Consider the following 22,936-nt stretch of genomic DNA (forward strand, 5'->3'; position numbering starts at 1 on the left):
GTGCGTGCGTGCACATGCCCACAAGGTGAAGCTGCAGTCAATTGTAAGTGATGATAAACCCATTCCTAGCACAGGAAATTTGCGGCATGTAGTCTCATGAAGGATATTCTTTATTTCTATTTTCTTCAATCGTCAAAACCATATGTTTATATGATGTTTACATTGTACATGAGCTGTGTCATTAGATTAGCTTGATAATGTACATATATACATAACACATAATGTTATTATTCAAAATAATGTCTTATCATAGAATAATTAGTACACAGTTCCCATTCTTATGGAGACAGATGGTTATTGAGAGTCAAGAGGAGTTGCATTTGACCGCAAGCAATATAATCCGAGGACATCAAGTTTTCTGTTAACATTAAAGCATGATTGAAAAATCATGCTTTCTAGGTGAGGAATGCAATTGGGAAAAGATTTAGTTTAAACAATTCTGTACTTGAGACATTAAACTTAAACATTAAACTATCAATTCACCATAGGGGCAGAGAGAGTTCAGATATATGCAGAAATTATCAACTACAGTAAACGTTGTCAGATTCACGTTTTGCCATCGCAACTCTATAGGCATTTGACCACTTAAATTCTCCTTTCTCCCTGCTATATGTCTCTATTCACTCCACGAAGAATCTGAATAGTTTTGTGTAGTATAGAAAGTAGATGTGATACAAATGCAGATTTATTTTCTTTGGTAAAATGCCAAATTGCACAAAGCAGATTTTCTTTGCAGTGACATGCAAAGAAAACCCTTCATGTAGGTTGCCAGCTAGTGAAGCCCTCACAAGCTTTTGAAAGATTTGCATAGAATGAACTCAAAGGCACCCTTTAATAACAATAAGCCTTTTAGCGTAAATGTGCTTTGTAACCTACCTTTGTGATAGTTGAAATAACAGATGTTTGGTAGTGAAGCAAATGCAATAAGGTGCAAATACAATTCTGCTTTTGTTATAGCATGTTATTAGGTTTTAATAGAATCACACATGCCATTTTCTTCATGTATTTTGTTCTTGAAAATGTATTTCCCTCACAGTTCCTTTTCTGTTCACTTACAAGAGTTTCCACAAGCTACTGATTTTATAAACAGACCATTTCCACATATGGAAAAACACGCATTTGCATTACAACTGAAGCACAGGCTAGATTAAAATGATGAAGTGAGTGATGATCACTTGATCTTAATATAATTTAGGTAAGGAAGTCGTTTTTTGGCAGCCCTCCTAACTAATATTCTGGAAAAATATCAACAATCTCTAAAATAGATACAGCCAAATGTATAATAATTGGTCTTGCGTTATATTGTGTCTTACATTGCAGGCTTATTTCATCACAGATACATTCACCCCATTTAACCCGTCCAAAAGGTCATAAACTTTGCAATGCGCTGTTCTACACATGGGCTCCATCAGTAAGTGGTTGAAGCCAGTCCCCAGTTAGAACCTTCCAATGTCTATACATGCCAACTCAGTAAATCTCCCTGACCAGCATTTCGACTCCCGTATGCTGACAAATGTACACGTATGTCCAATGTATACTTCATCCTGTTCATGTACTAAGATCTGCATTCACAACATGAGGGAAATACAGCATGCACTATATTGTCTCTTGCTCGTTTCACATAACAGTGAACTACAAAAGTATTTGGAGGTGCAGATGAAGGCTAAAGTTGTGCTTCAACGCTTTTTGAGGGGGGGGGGGGGGGTTCTAGGGGGGCTTGAGCCCCTGCCCTTCTTTTTTTTAGGAAAAGGGCAAAAAATGTTTTGGGGACATAAGGGCATGTGGGGGGGATGTGATGTGGGGGGCCAATACGAGCTTATGTGGGGGCCAATAAGGGCTTGTGTGGGGGGCAAACAAGGGCTTATTTGGGGGGAAAATAAGGGCTTATATTGGGGGCCAATAAGGGCTTATGTGGGGGGGCAATAAGGGCTTGTGTGGGGGGCCAATTAGGGCTTGTGTGGGGGCCAATAAGGGCTTGTGTGGGGGGCAAATAACGGCTTATGTGTGGGTGCAAATAAGGGCTTATGTGGGGGGCCCAATAAGGGCTTGTGTGGGGGGCAAATAAGGGCTTGTGTGGGGGGCAATAAGGGCTTGTGTGGGGGGCAATAAGGGCGTGTGGGGGGCCAATAAGTGCCATTGGCCCTTCAAGACAAACATTTGACAAGTAATGATAATTCCACTATCATAATGAATTATCTTTTAATCTGCCATCAGTCAGTTTTAGTTTCAGACTAATGAGAACATATTGCTTATTTTACTGTCCAATGACATGAAATGGCACAAGGGACGGACTCCACAAAAAGTCCACCCCCAAAAATCGGCACGCGCTACGCACGCCCACACATGTGCCCTTTTCTGGAGTTTGAGCCCCTTCCCCCATCAGTGCTCTCTGCACGGCCCTGCTATGAGCTAAATATTCTCAGCACTATTATCAAGGCTTCATTGACCATCATTTAGAGGTGCTTCATGTTCAAAGAATGTGAAGTCCTTTCAGACCATTACAACAGATGAAAACATTTGTTTTAGATTTAACATCATTTCTACTTCAAAACTGCCATAACTGTCAATGTCTATGTAGAAAGAGACCTGATGAAATATTGACCAGCACTTTTAAAAGAAGTGAAAGATTACACTGACTGACACTGTTTTTCAGAGCTTTTATTTAAAAGTGTGAAACACAGACATTTTGTATTAATGTTAATAACACAATGACTGACATTTATTTTCTTTCTTTCAAACTCTTTGACCTAAACTTTCCCTTGCTCGGTAAAGGATTTTGCAACATCGTATACATTAAACTCAATTAAAGACACCAACTGCTCTGCATATTGACTGTCTTGAAGAATCATATTACACGTTTCACATAACTGAATTACTGCTGAATTATGTTCAGCTTTACTGGAAATGACTCCTAAACTATGTCCCTTAAAGGTTCCTCTCATGTTGGCATTTTTATTATCATATAATAAAAACCTTATTGGAAAATATTTTGGAAATACAAAGAATTGAATCCAATTGCATTTGAACTAAGTGTAGAACTACAAAAAGACTGTGTTAACAAAACAAAACAAAAACCAGACAAAATACAAACATTTAAGATTAAAATGTTGAAATGAACATCTAACACAAAGAAAATAATGAAGTTAAAGTTAAAAAACAGTGACCTTTTTGCAGTGTGTGCAACACAAAATCCTTATCATTCTTACAAAAAAGTATAAAATATTCCAAAACAGCTTGTAAAAAACACCTTGCATCAACATTCACCTCTAGCAAAGGCAAAATAATGGCTTAGAATAAAAAACAGCTTGGTTTTGAAATATTTCATTTTTACCCTGACTTGCTTTTGTCTTTAATGTCTTGCAAAATCCCTCAGTGGAACACTATTTACAGGTACTGACAGTTACTAATATTCTCTTCCATCATCATCGCCCCCTCATAATTTGACACAGACATATTACGTACATACATAATATTATTATGTATATATTGAAAAGCACCATTGAATTATTTATGAAAATTGATGTACGTATGTCACTTAAACGTATTCTTTCATATTTGAAAAACAAAATTCAATTTGTATGATCACTGTGAACATCTGGGTTGTGTAGAGTCTATCCTTGTCTTCCGGCGTATCCCTGTTCACTGCGCTCTTTTGACAGCCATTCTTGTTCTCCTCCGGACACCAGCTATAGTCATAAACAGAATAGTTAAAACAATACCGTCATCATTTCCGTTGACATTAACAATTCCTGAGGTTTGACAATGACTGGATGTTTTTTACCTGGTGGTCTTCGGCCAGACACCCTTCTTGGATTAGGATCACCCCCTATAGGCAAACAGACATTTGTATCAGTCATATCATGACTCGTTTTTGTCCAATCAACAAGACGTGCATGCAACATGAAGATAATCACCTTGGATGAGTTTGGTAAGTTTGTCAGAGTGCTCATGTCCATACATCCCAGAGTCCCCCTCGATATGGGAAAGGTTAATTCCTTATGGAGAGATGTAATCATTATTTATTGTTTAAAGGGATATTTCACTTTCAAAAATGTTTTAGGTCATTGGGTTGAAAAAAGTAATTGAAACAAACACAACACAGTCTCCTCAAGTGTTAGAAGGACAATATCAGTCACCAGAACCAAGGACGGGTGTTTTCAATAAATCTATCATGGTTAAAATGAAGTTTGACGCTACAATGGGTTTGTATAGGAAGGCACCCCCTTCCTATACAAACCCATTGTAACGTCAAACTCCAGCTAAAATGAATATCAAATATAGTGAATCAAGCAAATTTAAAACAGTCCGGGGTGTTCACAAAAGCAGTAGAGTAGATGGTGAAATGATTCTTTGAAAGTAAAATATCCCTTTAACTACAAAAAAACATGCTTACATAAAAAAAAAAAATAATAACAGCACTGGTTATGTTTACTAACCTTCCATATCAATGTTGGAAGAACTGGAAGTGCTACTGCCAACAGAATATTGAGGGCCTGGGGAAGACAGCATTACATAGCATTACTCTCAAATTCTATAACTCTAAAATTGTATAAGTGCTCTCAAACAGCACTTACAGGCGGCTGCAATTCAAAACTGGCCCCTGTAAAACAGCTAAAGTCCCCCCCGTCCTCCCAAATTCTAACTGTGTATATGTATATGATTATTTTTTTGCATAGAAGTGTATGTTTGTATGTCTTTAAATGTATGAATTGAAAATGGAGGACCCTTATGTAAATACAGTAAGTCGTCTTAGTGCTTTTTCTGGTTTTATCCTCTTTGCAGACTTTGTATTGACCTGTACTTTCGTTGAACTGCACCCATTCTGCAAACTGTTACATACAATTTTCAATCAATCAATCAACCAATCAATCCATCAATCCATCAATCCATCAATCCATCAATCCATCAATCCATCAATCCATCAATCAATCAAAGTTCAAGCAAACTTTATTTACCTCCTGAGACAACCCTGCTGACCGATGTGTAGATTGGATCACCCTCAATGACCCTGGTGACTTTGGTGAGAGTTGGTTGTCCCTCAATGACCCTGGTGACTTTGGTGAGAGTTGGTTGTCCCTCAATAACCCTGGTAACCTTGGTGAGAGTTGGTGCTCCCTCAATAACCCTGGTAACCTTGGTGAAGGTGGGTTGCGACTGGATAACCCTAGTTACTTTTTTAGTGTCAGGAACTACAAGGAGAAAGAAGATGATGGATGTAGTGAATGTATTCATTGTATGCCAGTAAAATGACATGTGGACCTTTCACTGGCTTTGAACATACATGACGACATGACACAACAATGTGACTCATAATAAATCAAATCAATATCTACAACTTTCCAAGACAAACGATGTGATTCATAATCAAATAATTGATATTTACACCTTTCAAAGATGACGAGTTTCATAATCAAATTTATATTTACACCTTTCAAAGACAACAATGTCATTTAGGATCAGATAATTTACATCTTATATCTTTGAAAGATCTCTTTGTTTTACAGCTTGGAGCTTCTCCCAGAATGTGCTGATAGGTTGCCAAAACCTTTCCTATATATCCTCCCATTCATTCCTTCCTGAATGGAAGGACTCTTATGAGATTGTTGTTGTTGATGATTATTTTTGTGTGTACTTCAGCTGTATATTGTGAGCCTCATGTGTTTGTATATTGTGAGCCTCATGTGTTTGTATATTGTGAGCCTCGTGTGTTTGTATATTGTGAGCCTCATGTGTTTGTATATTGTGAGCCTTGTGTGTTTGTATATTGTGAGCCTCATGTGTTTGTATATTGTGAGCCTCATGTGTTTGTATATTGTGAGCCTCATGTGTTTGTATATTGTGAGCCTCATGTGTTTGTATATTGTGAGCTTCATGTGTTTGTATATTGTGAGCCTCATGTGTTTGTATATTGTGAGCCTCGTGTGTTTGTATATTGTGAGCCTCATGTGTTTGTATATTGTGAGCCTCATGTGTTTGTATATTGTGAGCCTCATGTGTTTGTATATTGTGAGCCTCATGTGTTTGTATATTGTGAGCCTCATGTGTTTGTATATTGTGAGCCTCATGTGTTTGTATATTGTGAGCCTCATGTGTTTGTATATTGTGAGCCTCGTGTGTTTGTATATTGTGAGCCTTGTGTGTTTGTATATTGTGAGCCTCATGTGTTTGTATATTGTGAGCCTTGTGTGTTTGTATATTGTGAGCCTCATGTGTTTGTATATTGTGAGCCTTGTGTGTTTGTATATTGTGAGCCTCATGTGTTTGTATATTGTGAGCCTTGTGTGTTTGTATATTGTGAGCCTCATGTGTTTGTATATTGTGAGCCTCATGTGTGTGTATATTGTGATCCTCATGTGTTTGTATGCACATGCCTGCATGTGTTATATGTAAATAACATGAAGGCATTTCATCTGCACCATACAGTAAGTGATTAATGCCCTTTTCAACACAAAGGGAACTCAAATTACACTTCCTATTTGTTTTCTGCCAAACTCTCTGCCTCTCTCACACACACATTATTTGAAGAAACTAATTGATGATGAATCACATGATGATGATGTTAATTAATCATCATTACTGTACCTTCCTCGATGACACGAGTGACGATCCTTTCTAATAACGAGAGATATAGAAACAGTGTGGCTGTTAGAGTATGTACTGCATGCCCAGCTAAACACAAGACCACTTTATATGTGCAAAAATAAAAAATAGTATCTCTATAAATATAGAGATACTATATGCTTACTCAAAAATGTAAGGGGGATTTCCTGATATCTGAATCCTGAAATGTACTGTAAATAAAAAATGAATGAATTATGGTAGGATTCTCTGTATAGTTCACAATTCTACTAAATTCAAGTTTTATTGTATGTCTAGAAAGCATAATTATACACATAAATATTGGTGGACAACTGCCCAAATACAATGTGAGCAACTAAAGTAAGAAGTGTTTGTACTGTACTGTATTTCAATGGACTCCTCAACCAGCACTAAGGCAAACCAATGTAGTAGGTAGGCTATAGCACAGCACAGTAGTTCAAAATCATAGCTTAAGTTCCTAAAATGTTATTTAAAATAAATAAATAAATCTTTTATTGTATTGCAAATGTAATCACCGGAACTTTTATCTTTACAGTCCAGTGATATCTATATGAAAATGATCACATGTCAAACTGTCTATTACCAGCAACCACTTTAACATTAATGCATTTTGTGAAATATTACCTTGATCTGGATGTACGTGATGAGCTTCTTGAATAGCGTAAGAAGATCCTGGCTTCCAACAGGGATATCTAGATTAAAGCACAGGGCGTTAACCACACTTAGGACCCCAGCAAGACTAGAGGCTCATTCATGTGTCTCTAATGGGAATCATTTAATAAACATAAACTAATGTCTGGTTTGTTTGCCTGCCATGTATTGCACTGAAAATGCTAAAAACAAAACAAAAAAATGTCATACATTTTCAGTGTGAGACACCGGCACGCAACCACGCATAACCACCCTTTCAGCCAGTAATTAAACAGCTCCCAAAGCATGCTCGACAGGTTTACAATGGAAGAAATGAAAGAGAAGGTTCCAAGTGAGAATCGTACCTCCGGGATACAAAAGACTGTTGACGAAGTGTACTACTCCATTTGTGGCCATGATATCAGAGTCGGGGACTTGGACAGAATTCACCAGTAGGCTGCTGTTTGCCTGAGGGAGAAACAGTTATGGACAAGAAAATGGGGGAAATTGCTTGATTATACATGCATTAGAACTGCAAGACATGACATGAAACAGAATTATACCCTCAACATCCTGAAAAGAACATGTGGTCAGTGCACCAACAGGTAACCTCCACTCATTTACAGTTATTGCCAATACATTTCATCTCGTTATTATTCTTATATGTAATTTTAAGTACGTATTCTTATTTGTATTTTTAACAATCACAGATATTACAAAAGAAAATGCTGATATTTGTAAAAACTTCACTTCATGATAAGGTTTCATATAACTTCACAGTACAGTATGACATAAAAACGGCAAGACTTGAGCTGTTCTATTTCAGAGATCTTATTCTGCATTCTTCATTTCTAAAATGGTAAATACTTACAAACAACAATCTGAGGTTACTGCCTTGGAGAGACTTGAGAAGGTTTGTAACTCCTGTCTCTATACCTCCACCAATGAAGATGCCATTGCTGAAGTGATACAGCAAGATGGTTCTAAGGGCATTGGTGTCAGCTGAAAAATGCAATTGTAAACAAATTCACAAATCATGACAAACGCCAACCATAAAGTAAATTATAAAGAAAAGCAGGATCTCTAGAATCACATGGGAATGACCTGACCCCAATGTGGATCTCAGACTTCATTGGTCCAGTCATCTATGTCGGCAGAAGTCTGTCACTCAAGTCTATGACATATCTATGATGTATTTCACATTTGGGCAAGACTTCAGCCAGGTCAGAGCCCCATTGACTTATTATAATTAAATATTTACAAAAAGAAAATCACACTTGTGTGAAGTGAGGGGTGCTCTTATCATCATACATCACATCCCGTGCTCAGCCAATCAAATCATCGCCATGGGGTATAAACATTGCTCAGCCAATTAAATCATCACTATGGTGTACACACGGACACAATAAAAATATGAATGTGAGGGGAATTCTTATCATCATATATCAACACATTCCGGCCAATCACAATTGCCGTCCTCACTTTTCTGTCATTCCGGCTAATCACAATTGCCGTCCTCATATTTCTTTCCTCACTTTTTATCCTCAATACGTACTCTGTTCAGCCAATCAAATCATCGCTATGGGGTACACACAGACACACAAAGCTGAGCATAGGAGGGGCTAACGCCCCTCAACAACACAACAAAATAATGGAGGTACGTATGTGGCCTACAGTATGTACACGCTGATTGGTATTGGTCCAGCAATTTTTGAGGGGTGCTTGTCCCTCCTATATCCAGCTTTTAGTGTATGTTCACAAACCTTGTCCTACACAAACATTACATTCTCATTGACAATGAATGAAGAATTTTACGTCATCATAGTGTCTGACCAAATAGGCATAGTGTCTATTTTTCGCCATGATGATGTACAATGATAAGAGTACCCCTCACTTCACACAGGTGTGATTCATATTTTAGATCCAGACACACAGACCAACCCTATCGCTGTCGTATCGTATCGCTGTTAAAATGTATCGTTACACCCCGAGTGTGATTTTTAACTTAATCTTTGCATTTTGGGGGAATGTTTTGAAAATCTTTTGAAATAAATAATAATTAAAAACTAAATGTATGAAACAAAGGGATATTCACTTGCGAGGGCGACCCACGGAAAAACTGTTGGGGAAACAGTGGTCTAATAGACGGCTAGACTCCCGCAGATCCACGCCGTAAACCCCCCCCCCCCCAAAAAACACAATACTAAATCAACAAAGAACTGGAAAGAGTCCCTGAAAAACGAACCTCTCAATAAGTCCAAATCCCTCTCCCTCACACCAGCGAAAGCTTTATCACTGGGAGCAAACAGGGTAAACGCTCCATCCTGTTTCAGCAGGTCAGTCAGCCCAGCAGCTTCCATCAGGGACAAAAAGATCCTATGGCACAGAGAAGAAAACAGCTCCTTGGCTCAGTTGGCTGTCACAGAAACCACTGAGCGCTGCATGTGCAAGGCCAGAACTTTGCTATTCCAATTTAAAGCTGTGCATATTATGTTCTCTCTGGGAGTAACAACTAAGGATGGATAGGATCAGGAATGAGTACATCAGAGGGACAGTGCATGTCAGATGTTTTGGAGATAAAGCCAGAGTTTTGATTGATTGATTGAAGAATTTATTAACAGTTTGCAGAATTACAGTACATTTCAAGCACAAACTCAATACAAAGGCTGTTAACTGTGAGTGGACGACCCAATTAAGCATTACACTTGTTTCCAATAGGGTCCACCATGTTCAAATCATCAAAACATTTAGAGACGTACAAATAGACACTTCTATAGACAGAACAGGAATTCATCATAAAGGAGGTAAAAAGGGAAAAGAAACATATACAGTGAGGGGGAAAAAAAGGGGTGGGCGGTGGGGGGGGATTCACGTTAAGCTCCGTTAATTTGTTTGTTTTCCTTGGAGGAGCTGCGTTGGGTCCCCAAGTTGGCTCAGTGGCCATACCTTGAGTTGGCTGTGTGGCCGCGACCGTCTCTTGTGTTGTCCATGCGTTCGTGTTTGTGGGATTCCGATTTTACAGGGGCCAGTTTCGACAGTTTCGACAGTTGGTAGGGCGTTCCACATTTTGGTGGCATAGGAGCGAAAATAATTTAGTCCCTTGTTTGTGCCGAATCTGGGTTGTACATGGTTCGTTGCACTCCCTCTGGTGTTGTGGGTGTGGACTTCGTTAACATTAAGGAAGTATCTAGACAGGTACATGGGTATCTTGGTGGTGTATCGAATCTTGTGGACCAGACCCATTGCAAGATGCTGTACTCTGTCGTCGACCCTAAGCCATTCCAGCCTGTCGAAGTGGGCAGGGGTGAGGTGGGTTCGGGGGGCTAGGTCAAGTAGGAGCCTGACCAGTTTGTTTTGGGAAGTCTGGAGCCTGGTTTTAAGGGCCTTTGAGGTGCTGTGGTACCAGGAGGTGCATGCATAGTCAAAGAAACCCTGTACAAGGGCTCCTGTTAAGGTCTTCAAGGTGTTTTTGTTGACCAGTGAGGAGATCCTGTAAAGGAATCTTGTTCTATGGTTGACCTTTTTGATTACGTTGGTGGCCATTTTATCACCGGAAAGATTAGCCTCCAGGATGGAACCTAGGTAGGTAATTTCATCTTTACGTGTGATAACATTGTCACCCACTTTAACCAAGAAGCCATTTGCCTTGCTGAGATTACTATTAGAGCCAAAGAGAATGGATTCAGTTTTTCCCAGGTGTAAAGATAGTTTGTTATCAGCGAGCCAGGTGCAGATTCTACCGAGTTCAGAGCTGAGGGCATTTTCAACCTGCAGTTTGTCCCTGTCCGAGACCAGCAGTGCTGAGTCATCTGCGAACAGGAACAAGTTGCAGTCACAAGCTGAAGTCATGTCGTTTACATAATAATAATATATTAGGAACAGTAGAGGCCCTAGTATGCTTCCTTGTGGAACGCCACAGCTCACTGGGAGGGGGGGGGACAGTGTTCCGTTCACTTCCACCATCTGTTCTCTCCCCTCCAGGTAGGATTGCATCCAGCTCACTGATGTGCTATCGAAACCAATTGCTTTTAGCTTGTTAACCAGTATGGAGTGGTTCACGGTGTCAAAAGCCTTTTGGAGGTCCAGCATGACCATGCCGCAGTATTTGCCAGTGTCCACCTCTTGTTTGATGTGGTCGCTCAAATAGAGAAGGCATGTGTCAGTGGAGTGGGATGTTCTGAAGCCAGATTGGAACTCGTACAATAATTTATTAGTGGCAAGATACTTTTCAACCTGTTCATAGACTATTTTTTCCAGCACTTTCGAGATGGAACTAAGAATAGAAATAGGGCGGTAGTTGCCGGGGTCTAATTTACTCCCTTTCTTGTGCAAGGGGGTTACTTTGGCCAGACTGAGATGGTTTGGACACGTACAGAGGAGGGAGAGTGAGTATATCGGTAGAAGGATGTTGAGGTTAGAACTGCCAGGCAGGAGGCCTAGAGGAAGACCAAAGAGAAGATTTATGGATGTAGTGAAAGAGGACATGAAGTGTGAGAGAAGAGGAGGCAGAGGACAGGGTGAGATGGAGGCAGATGATTCGCTGTGGCGAAGCCGAAAGGAAAAGAAGAAGATCTGCCCTAGAAATCCAAAGTGCAGTAACTACGTTTTTGGACACACCAACTTATTTGTGTATCCCAAAGGTGAAATTAGCCTTCATGATTTAAACAATCACCTCAAGAACAGATAAACAATTAGAGTAATATATCACTTATATGCCAATATCTCATTTGGCTGACCAGTTGAAACATTTAAATCCATTCATAGGTTATTATTTTCTAGTAGTTACTGCACTTTGGCTTTGGGGCTAACGGCCAAGCTACACCAGGCTTTTCTCGCGCGGCTCGCGCGTTTAAAATAGGACTGGACCTAAATTAAACGCACGTGCGGGGGTAAACGCGCGCGTTTTGTAAAAAAGCCTGGTGTAGCTTGGCCGTGATATGGTTTGAGCATAATGCTATATTTTAATTGTACACTTTTATCGTCACCCCACCATACTTACTTGAAGCCACCGTGTTCCGTCAGAATCTGGTACATACTTTTCTCTGCCGGTTTCATGAACATCTTCATGAGGTGAAGGGCTCCATTGCTGCCCTCTTTGCTGCCTCTTATCAGACATGAGTTCTCAATGCATACGGCCTGCAGAAACAATTCAGAGGTCCAGGAAAGTGAGTAAACATTGTCCCTTCAGCACATTAAAAACTTTCATCATTTCTGAAGAAAAGGCACATTTTCTTCAAGCTGAATTAACTATTAATTAACTAAGATTAACTATTAATTAACTAACTATTAACTTAATTGAACTTTTGTGACCTGAACATACGTGTATTTTCATTTGATTGCGGTAAAATGAGGTGCCACACTGCATCAACTGCCCACTTTATGTATAGCTATCTGAAAGGGATGTTTGTGTGCTTTGTTTTAGTGGTGAACTGAAGTTATATTTGTTATATTACTTCAGAGAAATGAAGAGAGCTTACAGTGCGGTAGATGAAGACCCTCAGGAACTTTCCCCCAAGGGTCTCCAGAAGCTGACCATTGTACAGTTGGCCCAGAACAATCTTATTCTTCAAGATGTGGTTCTCCATGATGATCCTAAGTTCACTCTGATCCATGGACATTACTTCATCTGAAAAAAGACACAATCTAATACCTTACATGTTTGCTGTTGCTAATTCTGTAAACAGTACGTTTTAACAGCAGGGGACAGCCAGACAAATTTTCCGGAAGTGCATTATTTGTCTATGGGACCCGGCGACTACTGCCGATAACAGGCGAACGGTCGATAGTCGAAAAATGGGTGGAGGAACGTCGCCCGAAAAGATTAATTCATAATAATCTTTTCGGCCGATACCGGGTGATTTGGCGATGTGTCGGTCGATGCTCGCCCGCTGTTAAAACGCACTGTTATAACAACAACAATAATAACTAGAACTGCACTCTGTCGAGTGCCTACTTGCTTGTTGCACACTAGTAGGCCATAAATGGCCTACTAGTGCGCAAGCAGAGCACGCAAGTACTGTCGACCGCTACAAACTGTCAAATCTCAGCTTCTCTGTGAAAGAACGTTTGAAATATTGAATTATTAGGTTTAGCTATTTGCTACGTACCTAGTTTTTGGAGGTAAAAAAGTAGTATTGTGAAGTATGGTAAAAGTTTCTATCTATAAAAGAAATACAGTTCTATCGATTTAGAAGTGTCCTGGATCCCTTTTTAGTTTCTCAAAGAAAAATAAATCATCGATATCTGATGATTTTTTTTTTTGAAAAAGAATATGTTATCACGTATACAGTATAATTATTTAATTATTTATTTTACATTTTCAATAACATTGCTTTAAATTTACTTAATTTTAGACTATAGTGATATCAATACTAAATCATGGTCAGAGTAATAGGTGTCTCAAACTTCAATTTCTGTAATAATATTTTCACATTTGTTAAAATATACATGATCTAAAATACTTCCGTAATCTGTAGTTGGATTTGTGATTTGTGATCAGTGTCGGGTGTCTATGTATATGTAATTTGTAAGTTGATTAGCGGTATAATGTGGTTACTTTGCGTATGCCCCGCACGGCGCATACCTATCAAACGGCGACATACGCATCGAAGCACTGGACGAAAACTATTACTTGCACGCTCTGCTTGCGCAAGTAATAAAAATCACACCCGTGTGAACTGAGTGGTGTAAGGTTTTATATAGCATGATCAGCCGTGGTCTGACGTAATGTCTGACGTAATTAAATCACACCCGGATGTGATTTCACAACTGGCTTTTTTTGTGCAGAAAAAATTAGCATGGTTGCTACGGTCATCCAGTTCACCCGGGTGTGATTTAATTATGTCAGAAATTATTTTGAACATAGCAACCATGCTCATTTTTTTCTGCACACAAAAGCCAGTTGTAGGAGTGGTTTACACCACTCAATAACCAGTAAGACGCCTGAGGGCAAGAAGCACGTGCACGCATCCGCCTGGGTGACAGCAGACTGCTGGGCGAGCGCTGGTGCTTTGGCATGGGGGGTAAGATCTTAATTTTCGGGCCTGTTAAGAACTCTATAGTTTTCGCCAGCTGCCGGGAGCGGCTGAACAAATAACTTTGGGGCAGGCCCATCTAGAGTTTAAATGGACAGGTATCAGTCAAAAGGGAGACATCGAGGAGGAAGGATGGATGGGTTAGGAATGGATACACATGGAATTTCAGAACAGGTCAGCCCCACATATGGATATCTAAGGGTTTGTGGTTTGAGGTCAGATGTAGAGTTGCTGGACAATATTGATGACGTCAGGGATCTCCATATATGGGCTTAATATTGATCACACCGGGATTCTCCATCCCTGATGATGTCACGTGTGATGTCACGTGCACCATCCCTGATGATGTCACGTGATGTCACGCGCTCCATCCCTGATGATGTCACATGATGTCACGTGCTCTCTCACCCTGACCAACCAACCAACACACACACTGACGGGAAATGCACGATTCCGTAGTTAACTGCGACCTTCGGTCGCAATAATCATGATAATAATAATACGATATTGTTCATAATGGTGCAACTACTAATATTACTAATCATATTAGAAACAGAAATATTGCATGATCCAGTTCCTCTTTCTGTTGGATTCAAATGACTCGTACCTTCTTTTGTCATCTTTTGGGAAATTAAGGAAGCTTACAAAAACAGCATTGACAGGCAGAGAACAGACCTTCAGGGCAGACTTTACTGCTTTTAAGCAATCTGACTGTACATGGAACATGTTCAGCAGCCCACAAAGGATAGGGAGGCTTTTAGCAGTACATTTTAACTGCTCTTGGCGTTCCTCACTCTCTGTTGAAATGTATGCCACTGATGATTAATGTATTCCCCTTCAATTAATTGCATGTGTTGAGAGAGTTATTGACTCACTTCTTTTGGATGGTACAGTAGGCATGTTCCCTCGGGAGTGGGTATGGCTGCATTCACTCTTCCAAGTCAGAAAAGCTGTATTGCATGTACGGTACATGTACTGTATATTCTCACATTAGACAGATATGGCTGTTTGACTCACCCGTAAAGACAGAGTTCATGGCAGCCAGCAAAGTGTACTCTGTATCTGCCTGCATATCACCAACCAGGCCCAACTCTGACACCATGTCACCGAAGGTGGACTGGCCACTGCCGATTAGCTCCATCACCTGTTTAGCTTTGAAGGCACAGGAAACCCAGAAACTATTAATATCAGATTGTTCCATTCCACATGATTTTTTTCAATGATTTATATTATATATTTTATTTATATTTTATTTACTTTTGTAATTTGTTTTCCCCAAGACATACAGTAAAACAGCACAATTCCTATATGCCCAACAAATACTGTACATACAGTATCCATTAGCTAAACACCATACAGTCCGGGAAAGGAATACGCAATCCTAACCTGAGTCAGGCATGAGCACTTGGTCAATTAGGTGGATGACGCCATTGGTGGTGACGATGTCTTTCTTCAACACCATCTTGATGCCGTTGACGGTGAGACTGTCTCCATCGCATCCAATCTCAATGTTGCTCCCCTCCACAGTCTCATAGGAGGTGCCAGCCATGATGGCCTCGGAGCACTGGACTGAGTTCAGGAGGTGGAAGTTCAGCAAAGCTATGGAAAAAAGAAAGAAAGATACATGCGATCTCGTCTTTAGCCTTTGCGAGAATTTGGACCACACACTGTAGAAAGAGAGGTTGGCTTTGACTGTAATGGGTGAATTGTGGAAGAATTATGTATTGGCCATTTTCTGTAATAATTCTTTACTCCAGTGTTGTTTCATTGATGGTTTTATTCATTATTTTATGTGTTCGGGGCAACTCCCCAATTATTTTACTTACTTTACATTTGAATAACTTTATGTTCTTGTTTTCAGAGCTTGTAAATGAATGATCATTGTACTGTAAATCGTTATTATTATTATTATTACTAATTTACTATCAGGTTTGTGATTGTTAGTCAGTGAAAGGTTGTTGGTATAGGTTTCACTGCCTTGGCTTGTGTCCTTTCCAGTGTTCAAGTGCATTATGTGTGGAGGATATGAAGTACCAACCACCTGAAGGCCCTTTGGATCCCTTGGGCCCTCATGTAAGAAGACTCACAGCTTTCTTGTGAACCGGTTTGATCTTATCGTATAGGGCAATCCTGGGGCTAATAAAAATCTTAGGCTTGTACTGCTGCCATTCTGTCTGGTGTGGCGAATAAATGCAGCTGTTTCCTGCTTCTCGATGTCACACAATACAACATTTTAATCATGTTCAGATGCTTTTTACATTCTTTTCTGTATGGTGTGTGTGCACCAACTTGCAAATATTATCTTATTTTGTGACCTACAGTACACACACTACCTTAAATATTGTCTAGTAAACAAGATAAAATATTTGTCATCACATAAATGTGACAATAATTTGTCTGCTTTGTCTGACTTTCCATTTGTTCATATGCTATATCATTATGCTATGCTTTGACTCGGTTTTGGTATGCCAAATCCATAACATGTAATCTGTGATAGTTCATAATTCATCTGCTTTAAATTGGATAATCTGAAACGTGAAAAAAAAAAAAAACATGTCGTTTAATAGGACCTGAATATGTGCCAACAAGGAACGATTTAGTTTGTTTCTCATTAAACATGACTGCGGTCCTAGTTTGGGCATAGTCCAGGAATCTAAATTCTCTATAGCCTCTACTGTTTAAACTGTTCTAGTGAGGAGCTTCATCCTGAATGAGTAACAAGCATTCCAGAGGGGTGATTCTCAGAGACTAGCTCATGGTTTACCTTGGAGAACGTCCTTGTCAGACATAAGTCTTTCCAGTACGCCCGTTCCCAGCGTCTCAAAGGCTTCATTGGTGGGGGCGAACAAGGTGTACTGCCCTGGTTCACCCAGCTTGTCAAGCAAGCCAGAGGCCGTAGCCACATCCTAGAGGGAGATGTCATACTGTAGATCAGTGGTTCTCAATCTTTTTCATGTCAAAGACCTCGAAATGAATTGGCCGCAGACCCCCAACTGAAAGGATGTTGTGCCATTTGCGGATGGCAGCTAAATCCGCTTAGAAAGGTGTGCGCACCTTAGAAAGGTGTGCGCATTTCTCAGCCAGGCTGGGAGTATTAACATTTCTATAACATAGGGTGCAACGTTACACAACTTTATGCCTTTTTTGTAAGAAATAGGCCATGCCCACAAATATTTGAAGATGCTATAATTGCAGGCAAACGGTATGGAAAATCTAAATCGTATTTGACCTTCATTGTCAAAAGATGCGATCATTTGTGCATTAATTTGGTGAAAAAAGTCTGAGTTGCGTTGACCCAAGGCATCCAGGGGATCTTTTAAAATTGTATAAGCTAATAGTAAGGCCAAAATGTAAAGTGGCCTGTTATAGAACCAACTTTGGGGTGGAATGTCTTTCTTGGCCTACTGGGAGTGTGCATGCAAAGTTTGATGCAGATCGTTCCAGCTGTTTCTGAGAAGCACACAGACACACGGATGGACAGATGGACACATGCACACATGCACATACAAGCTAACAGGCCAAAAACATGATATCCGCCTCCTGGCCTGTCGGATAGAAAATGTATCAAAATAACAGGACAGAATCCCACTCACCAACAGAGTGGACAGGTCATCGTCAACCTCAATGACATCCTGGATGGTGTTTCCGGCAGCACTGATGACACGGTCGATGACATGCACCACCCCATTGGTGGACACCTGGTTACCATGAATGATCCTGGCACAGTTCACAGTCACAACCTGCGCACACACACCATGTTCTGCTGAAATTCACTGTTCCAGTATAGAAAAGGTGTGCCTATATACAGTCAAATTGAACTCTGAAGTTAGATTACCACACACATATTCTGTCACGTTCAAATACTCACCCCATTGGAGTAGTGGTTGATTAAGAGGCCCAGGTCGTTGTACATTGAATTGATAGTCATGCCATTCTTCATGTCTTTGGTCAAGAATCGTTTGTTAGACATGTGATAATGCAGAGCGTTGTACAGCTCAATGTTCACATTGCTGACCAATGCAGACCTCACCTCCTGTAAGACCAGAGAATATATATATAAGTCAATATGATGTGTTCTGACCCTGAGCTGGTACACATTTCTTTTAAACTTTGGCTTACCTCATCTAAAAGCTCCCAGGCGTCATTGCTGGGGGCAAAGAAAGTGAATGACCCATGGCCCTCAATCTCGGGCCTCAGTTTGGAGATGTCTGCATAATTCTGGGTCGAGGTAGCCTTCACCAGTCCCAAGGTACCATAAACATGGTCAATAGGCGCCACTGAGGAGGAAGTTTACCATAAGAATTATTGCCGTCACTTTTTATTACTACAACGGGAATAAAACAGGAATAATCTTTATGTGTAAGCCAGGGGTTCTCAACGTTTTTGGCTGGGGACCCCCGAAAATGCTTTGGCCATGTCTCATGACCCCCGCCCTGCCCCCCCTCTCCACCACCAATACAAATAGACCGCTACAATATCCTTAATAATAGAGAAAATACATCATAAATAAATTCTGAAACCAATTATAATCATTAAGGAAGGTTTATGCAGGCATGTGTAGGCCTAGTGCCTACTATGTAAACCCTAAATTTCCATTTTCCAGCCATTAAGTTGCACAAAAAAAAGAAAAAACTTTTTTTATATATAATTTGGGGACCCCCCAAAATAAATTTGGGATCCCCCGGGGGTCTCAACCCCCAGGTTGAGAACCCCTGGTGTAAGCAATATACGGATCGTATCTAGTCGCATGGGAGCTTAGTCTAATGTCAGTTATTAGGCCTACAAGTGGCTGCTCTTCGGCTGAAATTTATCTCCTTGTTTAACGTTTACCAGATTGTGTGAACACATTACACACTTTACCTGCAGGGCAGCCACGCATGCCGTCCAACTTCATGTAACCTGGACAGCACTCATAAAGCACAGTCCTGTAACAAAACCACAAACATCATGACAAAGGAGATCCGATCTTCTCATATTATAAATTGTTTACAAGCATACAAGCAGCTTACATGTACAGCAGCTGTGCGATAAATATTTTCTCTGGCTACCATTTTTTTAAGCCAAATCTAAATTTACTGCTGACTTGACTGTTTCGATCCCACGTTTTGGGTTTCCACATGTTCCTCATTATGTCTTTCATTGCCGAAGCATGTGGTCTGATGGCTTGGGCTAGATCCCAGTGGAAAGGGTGCCCCTTGGATTATGCTACCATTACAGTAGAGGGTTTATACTACCAATGAGTTGTCTTTGATGGTAAACATTTAGTTGGGCCCCTGGCTCCTGGTTTGGTTAACCTCAGAGACATAACTTTTTGGTTTTGAAATGGTGCAGTGTAATCAAAGTATCGGAAATTTTGGTTAGAATATGGAACTTTTCAACTGCCGTCATTAAACCATTTGATGGTCTATGTGGAAACAGACAGTCATATCCAGTTGGAACTTTCCTGTTGAACAGGAACAGCGTTACCTTTGAATAAACAGTAAAACAACTTTAGCATGCTAGTCATCTACTGTATGTACAGTGAGACTTCATACGTATTGTATAATTTACTATAATTGTACTGTAGATATAATGAATATAGTAAGACAATTTGATGCAAGAGAGAAAGCAGGAGAGAGAGAGAGATGTTTTTCTAGTTGGACAGGCATCATGAGGCATGTGAGAGACAGGACTGGACACAGTTGCCATAAATCAGACATGGCTTGCAAGGAAGATGGAAAGATCCAACTCACAGCTGCTATAGATATAAAAAACAACTGTATCTCTTGGGTCAGCATGTCTGAGCATGTTAGAACTATAACTGTCTGGCACAACTCAATAGAAACCATTGAAATCAATACAAAGATTCTCAGATTTTCCGGTGGTATTCGTTGGACTTGAAATAGTGCAGAGAATACCATGTTAATTAATTAATTATTAAGACAGTTAAGGAAAAGGAGAAAAAACAAGATGAATACACAATTAGCATACATGCTGGAGAGTCGTACACAATTGTTAAACTAAATTTCATCTGAAATTCACATGAAATCTAATCTACAGGAACATCATATAGTAAGCTACAGTATTTATGATATTTATGGTCTGGAGTAATGAAAAAAGGCTTCAGCCTTAATTGTCCCTTTAAGAATGATAAAGGTGACATGATTATAGACTGGAGCTGTCATTTACAGCTCACATCTCAAAAGGGCCAGACAGCATAGATGGAAACAGATCAAAACTTGTAATCTGCTCCTAAGGTCATGGCTCACTGCCAATCTGTGTCTTTGAACCACAGTTAAATGGAGTTGGGGGTAGACTGGGATGAGATCACTCAGAGTCAGCAAAACCCCCTCAACATTGCTCTCCCACACAGAGGAAACCCAGACTCCCTCTGGCTATGGAAACTTCTGAATGGTCAGCATCTTTATAGTACATGTCTTTTTTTCCAACTGTGGATCACTCTAACGTAGCCAAACACGTGCTTATCCCAATAAAACCTGTTGCTAATGAACTGAGCTGTCATTCTGGATGCATCCAGTACTAAACTGTGGAACAACATTCCCATGCATGCACATGTAATCCAATTACAGTTAGGTGCCACCGATATTATCATTCCCTTATCATTTGACCCATTTAGGCCTGACCTCAAAATTTAAAAAGAAATCCTTCTAAATCCTTTTCACGATTTTTCAAAAATAGCAGACCTACAAGCTCGTAGCGCGCCACTCGGTGGCGCGCTATGAGCTTGTAGATCTGCTATTTTTCAATAGCTAAATTATAACAATGTTTAAAACACCAAAAGGGGTTCCCGCCCAAAATGGGTTAACTGTCCTTTTGCGCAGATCACGCAAACCTCAGCAAAAAGAAAAGGACAATATCGATGGCCTCCAACTGTATGTCATGCCATAAAATGTCCCACAAGACAGTTTACTATGCACCAACGTATTGATCTGGCTCCGAGTCCAATCTTTTGGTTGATTTCATTGTGCCATGAATAAGGATTTCTATTGAAATACGTTCCATTCTTATTGTCTCATTTTATTTTTTATTTTTTTCCCCATTATAATCGCTATGTCTAGAGAACAGCTTTTGCTTATCATGGACTTCTTAGTTTCTGAGAGTGCAAAGCATGGGCTCAAGTGCAATAGTAATCTGTGTGTGGGAAGTGTGGGCATGGGTTGAATCCAAGTTAAAACATAAAAGCGCTGAGACGGCTGGAACAATAAGAGACAGATTAGACAGATATTTCTGTATTTCAGTGTGTCTGAGATGAAATCACTGTTCCATTCATGAATATGATTGACAATTTGCAATCCTGAAATCAGTGGTTCACCACATTGGTATCCAACAACGACCAGAACTCCTGACCTTAATACTTATTGTATATGGCAGTGATAGGACTATTTTGATAGTCCTATCACAGTATGAATGTGTTTTTAATTTCATATATAAGCTGTAGCTTTATTAAAAGTAAAATACCAGATTCTGTATCTAATTTGGAGCCATCCAAGTTTCCAGACCTTGTAAAAAAAATGAAGCATTTACCAGAACTAGACGCTGTATGGAAATGTGGATTCGCTGGGAAGATGGCTGTCAGTTTTTGACACTGAAATGTTCATCATTTAATACAGTGGTTCTCAAAGTTAGGAGAACACCAATGGTCCTTGGGGGATTCCAGGCTAGAAGTTATAGCCCAATTGAGAGAATGTAAAGAAGAATGGCTATTTTATTCAGATCATAGGTTTCACTCTTTCACAAAATAATTATTTGTGCGCAACCCAATCACCAGAGAATAAACATTACCACTGTACGTTTCTGCAAACCACTGACACGTTGCTTGCGGCCACGGGTTAGGCTTAGGGTTACTTAGTTATTATGTACTTCGAATAAGGAAATGTAGGACTGAGTCAACATGATCCAGATATTGGCACATCAACTGATGATTAGAAAATGTCAGTTCCAACACTTTTTTGTGCATTGCAGAAACATACAGTGGCAAAGTTTTCCATGGTGACCTGGCTGCTGTGGGCTAAATCATATCAATTCAGGGGTCCTTGACATGAAAGTGTTTGAGAACCTCTGCTTTAATATGGGAAATAATTTATCCTGTCGGAACCATAAAGTACTTACGCTTTTTTTCCACAGATGGCCCCTTGGTACCAATTACGGCAAGTGCTGAAGTACTTTTTCTTGGTCCCCATGACTTGCTGGAGAGCGCAGACATTAGGTCTGATGAACACAGAATGCAGACATGAAGCACTTTCTTGCAGGTAAAGAAAATTAATACGTTCATATTTTAGTGCTGGATATTTTCAGAAATCCAAATGATTCCAGTAGGCCACATAGAAACATATTAACAGTAGGTTTATACGGAATACATGTGTTATAAATAATATTAATACATAATATAAATCATCAAGCCCAGCAAGTACAATTTTCTATTGCAACTTGAGGCATAGAATCATGCACAGACATAACGGAAAAAGCAAAACATGCCAACAAGGTATAAAGACAAACTTGTATGACAAAGTATAAAGCTTTAACACTTACCCCTCTTTTCTTGCCCTGATGCGACTGTGCGTCACTATTTTGTCGTAAGCTGAGGAGTCAGCCTTATCAAAGGCAGAAAGCACAAAGAGTGCAAAGGCACCAACAAAAAGGAGCTTCATCCTTGGTTTCCTTAGCTGGCCCCT

The 22,936-nt window shown here is 39.9% G+C and overlaps 1 protein-coding gene across 1 annotated transcript; it reads right to left on the reverse strand.

Moving 5' to 3' along the window:
* Nucleotides 1–2,643: 2,643 nt before the first annotated feature.
* Nucleotides 2,644–22,936, reverse strand: postnb (periostin, osteoblast specific factor b). The gene is made up of 22 exons (XM_079514631.1): nucleotides 22,794–22,936; nucleotides 22,374–22,472; nucleotides 19,125–19,189; nucleotides 18,384–18,541; nucleotides 18,133–18,297; nucleotides 17,858–18,004; nucleotides 17,029–17,170; nucleotides 15,651–15,863; nucleotides 15,282–15,416; nucleotides 12,708–12,856; nucleotides 12,230–12,366; nucleotides 9,476–9,606; nucleotides 8,102–8,232; nucleotides 7,596–7,698; nucleotides 7,225–7,292; nucleotides 6,746–6,791; nucleotides 6,583–6,612; nucleotides 4,956–5,189; nucleotides 4,437–4,493; nucleotides 3,915–3,995; nucleotides 3,782–3,826; nucleotides 2,644–3,686 (listed from the first exon to the last, which is right to left on the reverse strand). The coding sequence occupies exons 1-22, from the start codon at nucleotides 22,910–22,912 to the stop codon at nucleotides 3,640–3,642; spliced, it is 2,502 nt and encodes an 833-aa protein (XP_079370757.1). The 5' UTR covers nucleotides 22,913–22,936; the 3' UTR covers nucleotides 2,644–3,639.

This window comes from Electrona antarctica (genome assembly GCF_951216825.1).
Source record: "Electrona antarctica genome assembly, chromosome: 11".
Lineage (NCBI taxonomy): Eukaryota > Metazoa > Chordata > Actinopteri > Myctophiformes > Myctophidae > Electrona > Electrona antarctica.